Below are 9,533 nucleotides of genomic sequence, written 5' to 3' on the forward strand. Positions count from 1 at the left end.
TCTGCAATGTTACTTTAAATAAGTAGAAAAATCTGACAGTGGAGCAAGTTTTTCTTTCTTATTACAAGCACAAAAAAAACCTGCTTTCACTGGCAGATTTTTCTACTTGTTTCAAGTGAAGATTATCTAAAAACAAGTTAATGTTTTAGGTGATGAGTCTTATTTTAAGTGGAAAGAGATTAGTTTTGACTAGAAATGAGACATTTTGACAAGAAATAAAGACAAATATTCTTGGAAATATTTTGAGTTTTTGCAGTAAACGAGGTCGGTATGGATCCTGATCCTGGAGCCACAGAGCTGGATTCCTCCTGGGTGACTCGCAGAAATGAACCTGATGATCAGAACCAGGATCAGAACCAGGATCAGAACCAGGATCAGGACCTGGACCCAGTGCTGGTCTGGGTCCCCAGCGGGAGGCGCCTGATCTCCGGTCTGCTGGGGATGAATGTGGTCCTGCTGGGGGCCGCTCTGCTGGCCGGTCGGGCCTTCAACCCCGAGGGGCTGAAGCACCAGGAGCCGCTGGTCTTCGTGCTGCTGCTGATGGGGGTCGGTCTGGTCTGGATGCTGTGGTACCTGCTGTGGGCCAGGAAGCAGCCCGGCGTCAGCCCACACAAAGACCACCATGCCGGGGGGATCACCGTCCTCTGTAAGCTCCCGTGCAAAATCATCATCATGATGACTACATTTTAGGGGTGTAACGGTACACACAAGTCACAGTTCGGTACGGTTTCGGTACAACAGACACTTGAATATAAAACTAAAATCTGTCTTGTGTTATAAAAGTAGAAAAAAAATAGAATATAAAATAAAACAAGTGGATTTGGGGTGTTTGAATACCATTCATCAATTCTAGAGGGAAAAAAACTTGCACTTGACAACTGGCAACTATTATTTTTTTAAAAACAAGGGGGGGATCACCGTCCTCTGTAAGCTCCCGTGCAAAATCATCATCATGATGACTAAATTTTAGGGGTGTAACGGTACACACAAGTCACGGTTCGGTACGTACCTTGGTTCAGGGGTCACGGTTCGGTACGGTTTTGGTACAACAGACACTTGAATATAAAACTAAAATCTGTCTTGTGTTATAAAAGTAGAAAAAAAAATAGAATATAAAATAAAACAAGTGGATTTGGGGTGTTAGAATACCATTCATTAATTCTAGAGGGAAAAAAACTTGCACTTGACAACTGGCAACTTTTTCTTTTTTTTTTTTAAACAAGAAACTAACATCAATGTTGGTTTACACAGTTAATTTAGACTAGATGCCAGTTGCATTGGTGATGCTAAGCAGTTAGGTTTAGGGTTTGAGGGTTTGGCAGCTTTGAGGCTCATTACCGCCACCTAGATTGGAGTGAGGACTCTACTTTTTTTTTTAAATATTCATTCAGACGTATTTGTCGTGTGACTGTGTGCACCGAACCGTGACCCCCGTACCGTGACGGCACGGGACGAATACATATACCGTTACACCCCTACTAAATTTACTGAATATGTTACCGACATGTCCCTGTTTCCTGTCCCAGTGGTTCTGGTTCTGTTTGCCGCTGCCAGTCTGCTGCTCTACGTCTGCAGGATCGGTTATTTACTCAGCGTGAGGGAGTGTAACCCTCCTGCCAAAGTGCTCTCTCCATTCATAGAGGCTCCTTTTCTCGTGATGCAGGTAATGATGTTTGTTTTCTGCTGCTCCTTCACTGAGAAAAAGAGAGAACACAATAAAAAAAAAGGTAGAAAAACTTGAACTTTGGTAACTCACAGCTTTGAACAACAGTTAGGCCTGTAATGCCTAACAAGTGGATACTTAGGGCTTATTATAGGATAATGCTAAATGTAAAAACAACATGGAAATCTTTCATAATCAAGCACAGAACTTGCACAACTGCACCAGAGAGGTTTGAAATGTCAGTGACAACAATACTTTAACATTAGCACCATAACTGGTCAAACCAGACTAAATAAATAAGAGACAAAAACAGTGTTGTTTGTTTTTGCTGAATGGAGGACGGTGTCTTTTATGTCCATTATTTCATGATATCACCTGTCAGATTTACTTTTGGTCGACACACAAAACCTTTTTATTTTCTCCATATTTTGATTTCTTGTTGAGTTTCCATTCAGGTGATTTATGTAAACAACATTCACGTTCAAATGTTTTGTCTAATTTTAGCCGCTGCTAATTTAGCTTTTTATACAAGATTTGGTGGTGAGGTAAAAAAAATTAAATTATTATTCTTTAAACAAATACTCATGCATCTTATTTCTGCTTAAAAGGAGCTATTTGTGAGTTTTGTTGCATTGCTGCATAGCTAACGTTAACATTAGCATAGCAGCTGAAGCTCTACTGAAGTTAGCATGCTAACCAGCTAGCACCTCATCTTTTTCCGATACCGAGTCACTGTTGTGTCCAGTTTACTCTAGTTGCTATGATGACATATTATAACCTCTTGTATGTAAAATCAATGATGGCTGCAGTTCTTGTCAAGTAAACAGTTGCTGATGCTAATGTTTGCTATATGTAGCATTAGCAAAAGTTGTAAAGAAGTAGCCTGGTCTCAATTAAAGTAAACAAACTCCAACATTTCATCAAAACCTCAAATAAAATGTGAAAAATTAAGCAGCACCTGCTTCAACAGAATTTTATCAAGAGTTAATCAATGATATGACGACAATGAGCTTCTTTAATTAGCCTATTTGGTTCAGTTTCAAGGCAAAGCACAAAACAAAGAAATGGCTCATTATTTTTATGTCTCCTAAAACTTTTGTTGTTGTTGTTGCTCTTCAAGATTTGTATTATTGACCTAATCCAGTCTCTTACTGTTGTGTGCTCTTTTATAGACATATTTACTGTGGGCTCACTCCAAAGACTGCATTCACAGACACAAGATAATCACCAGGTGCCTCACTCTAATAATTACATTTAATACTAGTTTATATTAAAGGGTGGTGGTTGTTTTTAGCTTCAGATGCATGTTATGTTGTTGATAGATAATATATGATATATTTACCTGCAGGTCGGGGCTGATGGTGATCCTCTCTGCTGACCTGCTGCTGTGGCTGAACGCAGTCACTGAGGACTCGATCCACGAGGAGATCGAGTTAGAGAAGGCGGACAAGCTTCAGTTCAGCAACAGCAACTCCTCTGAAGCAGACGCCTCTGATTTAGGTGGCGATCATATTTAACATCCTACAGCTGGAAGTATACCTGCAGAATTTCAAAATAAGGGCACATGGGTCCTAACTTTAACAAACTAAAGGCATGCAGCAGAGATGAGAGAGGTAAATTCATGAAAAACCGCTGATGCGCGTTGCCTTCAGGGACAGTTTTTCAGCAAGCAGTCTCTGTATTTAGCCTACCTCTAAAACAACTCTGTCTGGTAACGTTGTGTTATTATCTCATAGCGTGGTAAATGTGCAGGTCACAACTTGTCCACCAGAGCGTTGTGGAGTTGTTGGATTGTGTATTCGATGAGTTTGATGAGGGAAACCAAGAAATCCCATAATGAGCCTCCGTAGCGTAGCTCTGAGCAGCTGGCGGCTCTGCTCTGCCGTTCTAAAAATAGCTTGCACCGACAATTAAAGGTAACGAACCTATACTGCTATGACTATAGGGATTATGGCAAAGGGCCAATTTGCCAAAATGTTGAACTATCCCTTTAAAGAGAAATATCTCAGGTTCAGTCCCAGCTGTTTTGTGCTCTACGTTGTAATCGTTGTATTTCTGCAGGTAACTCCTCCACCCTGTGTCGGTGCAGTGCCAGCGCCACCTGCCTGGTCTTCAGGAAAGGCTTCGAGATCCTCTACCCCTTCACCATGGAGTTCTACCTGATGGCCGGCTGCATGGTCTACGTCATGTGGAAGAACGTGGGCCGCAGGACGGACCCCGCCGCCGGTCACCACGGCGCCCAGAAGCTGACCCTCCGTGTGGTCTACCGGGGCGGGGTCGTCTACGGCCTCGTGTCGGGAGGCCTGGTCCTCGCGGCCGGGGTCACGGTCTTCATCCTGTACCAGGTGTAGTGTATTATACACCTTAACTTTCTTACTTAAAGGGACAACGAGGAGTTTCTAGTTGGTTATAAAAAAGTCTCACGTTAATGTGGATGAATCTACGCTACCACTTGTTAATGGTCCATTTTCAATAAATACATGGTTTTGTCTCTATGGTTATTTTGTTATTATTAGTGGTGGCGGAAACGCTGGGCGAGCTGACCAGCGTTTCTTTACTTTCGGTTTCGTGGCGAGTCATGAGAATAACGCCGCCGAATCGCCGTTTATGGTCGGAACTACGACGGTATGTGATCGTCTTCCAACCTCTGACTTTAATTCTTGATGAATGAAAACATAAGTCCGTCTTGCGCCGGTCAAAGAAATGTACGGTGCGCGCGGAGGTTCATAAATGTAGTGTGAAAACGCTTCGCTTTTCCAAAACTCCTCGTTGTCCCTTTAAATATCTTGTATTGTCTTATGTTCTTCTTTGTGTGTGTGTGCTTTCTCTGAACTGAAGGAATGTGTGAACTGATGCTCTGCTTCATGGGTTCCTAGAAGCAATTTGGTCTGTTGGAAAGTTGATGATTGTTTTGTTTGGCCTAAAGGCTGAAACTTTAGGTCAAGGGCATCTTCTTCCGTTGACCTATGGTAGCATAAAAGTTATCGACTTGGTCAAGATGTTAAATGCCAGAAAGGAAATGATCCAGATCAAGGTTGTCTTTGTTGATTTGTTGCATTCCTTAGTTTGGAGAAGGTGGAGTGTTTGGAGTTAGAAACATACGGTCAGAGCTTTGGGCCAGTAGAGAGAGATCTCATTTTGGACCAGAGAAGCTCCAGGATTCGACATTTTTGTACACTGTTCTTCTTCTTGTTAAAGGGATAGTAGCATTTTTTTTTAAAGTGGGGTTGTATGATCTACAAATAGCCCCTAAGTACTTTAATTGCAGTAGCAGACTCTCTACACTCCTCCTGTTAGCAACGCCAGCCCATAATAGCCCTGCCCAGAGATTTACAACATACAGTGTTGTGAATGGACCCAAAGAAACGGCCTATTTTCGCGGCCTAAAAGAGGTTTCACCTGAAAAAGAAATACACAGTTCCATTGTTCGCTATAATATAATTTTTTCCAGCCCCTCAAAGTGCAGGAAAAATTATTTATTATTTAAATTTATTATTTGGAGCTAACCAACTGCTGATCGGCGGGCGCTAACCCTGGGCGGAGGGATACGTGAGTTGGTTAGGTCCAAATAAAAACTGAGTTTTTCCTGCACTTTGAAGGGCTGGAAAAAATTCTATTATAGCGAACAATGGAACTCTGTATTTTTTTTCAGGTAAAACCTCTTTTAGGCCGCGAAAATAGGCCGTTTCTTTGGGTCTGTTCACAACAATGTATGTTGTAAATCTCTGGGCAGGGCTATTATGGGCTGGCGTTGCTAATGGGAGGAGTGCAGAGAGTCTTCTACTGCAATTAAAGTACTTAGGGGCTATTTGTAGATCATACAACCCCCACAAAAATGCTACTATCCCTTTAATAAACTCTTTTGCACTCTTTTTTAAATACAAGCGAAGACATGTCAGCAGTGATCCCTTCTTTTCATCAACACATCAATATACCACACAGGTGTGGGTGGGGCAGCAGCAGCAGCGCCGCCTCGCCGCCTTCCTCGTGTTCTACGGCTACCACCTGGCCGTCATGCCCGTCATGTCGCTGTGCTCGCTGGCGGGGGCGCTGGTCCACCGGCTGGAGGAGAGGAGGAGGGCTCACGATCACGACGGAGGAGGCCGCAACCCGACCCGCAGTCTGGACGTGATGCTCCTGGTGGCGGCGGCTCTGGGCCAGCTCGCCATCTCCTACTTCTCGCTGGTGGCGGCGCTGGCCCTGGGCACCGGCGCTCCTCTGGCCGACCTGGAGCTCTGCTACTCGCTCCTCAGCCTGCTGGAGCTCATCCTGCAGAACGTCTTCATCATCGAGGGCCTGAGCCTCCACCGGCACCCGAGCCCGCGAGCCACGAGGAGGCAGAGGAGCAGCATCTTCAAGGTACCTGCTGCACCTCAACACCTGAGACATGATTACTATTTCATTTCATTACATTATTTTTAAAGGGATAGTTCAACCTAAATTCAAATTTCACTCATTATCTCCTCCCCCTCATGTGGACTAAGGGCTGGGAGAAGTTTCAGAGTCCTCCGTGGCTTCTCTGAGTTACAGGGGGTCTCGGCGTAGCAGTGCATGTCCATAACGGTTGCAAATGGATACCAACTGTCTTCGTAACAAAAAGACACACCAAAAAACATCCAAATACCTCCATGCTGCTCGTATGTAATGTCCCTCTTGTATTGAAGCCCCGAAATGCGAAATTGAATACGTCTATATTTCAAGCTTGTTTGTAGCGGAAGCTTCTCGAAGCTCCTCTTCCAGGTTCGTCAAATTTGGACGAACTGGGAAGAGGAAGGACCCTGGTTCGTCCAAATTTGGACTCTACTCGAGTTTGCCCGCTGGAATATTTGTTTTTACTCGCGGCATTCGCACAAATATTTCGCTTGAGTTCAATATTTTGAACTTGTGCGAACAGGCGAATTTTGTGTGTTCGTTTCATTCGCGTCTTGACTTTGTATGTAATCTTATCGCGCGAAAAAAACTTGCCTCGCGCCCGGGGTGAACACACTGTAAGGCTACGAAAACCAAACAGATTTTTATTCTATAGCGATTATACACTTATACAAATATATTCATGGGTAGTATGTTCAGATTTTGCCAATAAACCTTGACAAATATTACACACTGGACCTTTAAAGTCCAGTTTTAAAGAGTTAAAGAGATGTCAACGTCTTCACCCGAGTGTTTGGTCAAACTGGTGATTTTATCCCAACGATTATTTCATTTCATTTCATTATTTTGTCCCATGCATGGACATCAGCAATTGACAAAATGAGAACAAATTCCGTGCTAAAATGAAAAAAATGTATTTTCCTGAAATTCAGACTAGATGTTCTGCCAAAATACGACAGAAAAGTAAAGAAAAGAAAGCACATGCAACTCAATTATTATGGCCAATGGCTTCCTTGTTCCTAATAAAAATAAATAAACAAAGAAATCATAACAAGAGCAACTATCTGAACTGCCCCACAGCCGAAGATGAAGGTTCCTGCACCAACAGATGAGGGGAAGAAGACGACGACCACATCACTGCTGGAGGGAAACACGTCGGCTCCCCCTGCTGGTCAGGTGCATGATGGGAAAGAGTCCTGGAGTAAAAGAGTCATACAGGAAATCTGTGCCTTCCTCATCCTGGCCAACATCATGGTAACAGCACGCAGTGGTGGACAGTAACGGAGTAAAGTTACTTGAGTAGCTACTGTACTTAAGTAGGCTAGATATCCAGAGGATTTGTACTTTACTTGAGTATTAGATTTCTTTGGTACTTATTACTCTTACTTGAATACATTTCCAAGACAAATATTTTTTACTTTTACTCGAGTTAATTTCTAGGAAGGCTGAAAAGTACTGGTTACTTTCAGGTCTGCTCTTTTTTTTTCTTTTCTTCTAAAATCCTATTGGACACAAGCTGTGTTTGTCAGAGAAGGAAACCCTAACCCCTAAAAGCAGCACATCAGTGCAGCTGCTTTCAAAGAGTTCATTCTCAGAAACAAGAGTTAAAGGGGACCTATTATGCTCCTTTTTGCACAAACTAAAATAGTTCCTGGGGACATGAAATGTCGGCGCAAACTTCTAAATAAAACTCTGTAAAGTGACGCTACAGCGCTACAACAGGCAGGGAAAAAGCAGGAAGTAGTCCGCTCCGCTCTCCGCTGTGACCCCAGCAACAACAGAGCAGCATGGGAGGAGGCGGGGCCGGCTGGAGCAGAGACCTCGGCATGACCATGTAGGGGAGTCCGGCACGCCATGACGTCAACGCGACCTCATGTCCAAAAAAAAGTCAGTGCAACTGAGTGTAACACGGTGTGCAGAGAAATCCCAATCATCTAGCAGGGTTTACCTCCAAATGCATTAACCTCAGGATATGACACTTCCACGGCCTCTAGAACCATTATCCAACATTTTAAACATATATAAAAGTCTGAAAAGCTGGAAAAGCATAATAGGTCCCCTTTAAAAATTATAGTAGCCTAATTCATTGATGTGAAAAATAAGAAATGTACTCTTACTCTTACTTTTACTTAAAGTACATTTAAAAGCAAGTGCTTTTTTACTCTTACTGGAGTAACATGTCGACTGAGCTACTTTTACTTGTAACGGAGTAAATTTTGACAAGTAGGCCTAGTATTTGTACTCTTCTTACTCAAGTACTGGGGTCGAGTACATCTCTGACAGCATGAGATTGTAAATAAAGTTAAAACACCTTCTTCTGTCGTGTCGTGTGTTCATGTACCTGACTGATGATCTTTGTCTTGCAGCTGTGGGTCATCCCGGCCTTCGGGGTTCACCCCCAGTTCGAGAACGGCCTGGGGAAGCAGTTCTTCGGCTTCAGCACCTGGTTCGTCCTGGTGAACCTGGGTCAGCCGCTCAGCGTCTTCTACAGGATGCACTCGGTGGGAGCTCTGATGGAGCTGCTGCTCTCAGCCTGACCGCTGGGAAACACTCACTGTTGTTCACACACGTTTAGAAACTATTTAAAGCAGAAGTAAGCGGAATGTTTGTGTTAATATAAGTCTTAAATAGTTCTATCTTCCGACAGCAATCACTTACATAGAGTGTTTGGTCTGAAACACGGGTCTGTCAGTCACTCTGCTCTGCTCTGAGCCGAGGAGAAAACTTTCCTTGTATCCTACAACCTTTATCCAATGAGGAGAGAGAACGGCATAAAGGGGCGGTCCTCTCTGTGTGTGCAGCCAAGGGATGCACCTGAATGTGGTGACGTAGGGACGAGGGCGGGGACTGCTAACTCCATCTGCTGACAGGAAGTTAGACAAAACCACCGGATCGCTTACTTCTGCTTTAAGTTTATATGATACGTCCAAATGTCTGTGGACACACACAGATGAACTCTTGAGCCTCATGTTCGACCTGACGTCACAGCCGGACCTCGCTCTTGCTCTTGCAGCTGAGCAGCTCAGATACAAACGCAACAAGTCCTGCATTTTAAATGCTAAGAAGTAAAAGTAAACAACATTTCACATTAGATTGTGTTAATGCTTCTTCAGTATTTTACTGTTGTTGCTCCATGTTATTCATATTCAGGCTCTGAGGGGGCGGGCAATGATAATTAAGAGATGCAAGAAGATAAAAAGAATTAGATTAATCTTGTTTATGATAATAAGGAAACATTGAACTGTGTTTAAAATTGAGAGGGGAAATTGCACTTACATTGGCATGCAAAAGTTTGGGCAAATGGTCAAAATGTCTGTTAATGTCGACAGTTCAGCAAGTGGAAGATGAAATGATCTCCAAAAGACATAAAGTTAAACATGAAACACTCTTTTGTAATGTTTTAATCAATATCAGTGTATTATTGTTTAGTTTTCTACAATTATTTAAGAGTGAAAAAGGGAAACAAAGCAGCAGCTGCAAAAGAATGAGAAACCCAGGA

General features: G+C 43.1%; 1 protein-coding gene across 1 annotated transcript; it reads left to right on the forward strand.

Annotated features, from left to right (window-relative positions):
• Positions 1-270: 270 nt before the first annotated feature.
• Positions 271-8,571, forward strand: LOC311003130 (proton channel OTOP3-like; the record flags this gene model as incomplete). The annotated part of the gene is made up of 8 exons (XM_083994815.1): positions 271-646; positions 1,527-1,663; positions 2,836-2,894; positions 3,012-3,163; positions 3,725-4,008; positions 5,606-6,022; positions 7,115-7,288; positions 8,401-8,571. The coding sequence occupies 8 exons, from the start codon at positions 271-273 to the stop codon at positions 8,569-8,571; spliced, it is 1,770 nt and encodes a 589-aa protein (XP_083850941.1).
• Between the last annotated feature and the right edge of the window lie 962 nt (positions 8,572-9,533).

Source organism: Trachurus trachurus, assembly GCF_905171665.1.
Source record: "Trachurus trachurus genome assembly, chromosome: 19".
Taxonomy (NCBI): domain Eukaryota; kingdom Metazoa; phylum Chordata; class Actinopteri; order Carangiformes; family Carangidae; genus Trachurus; species Trachurus trachurus.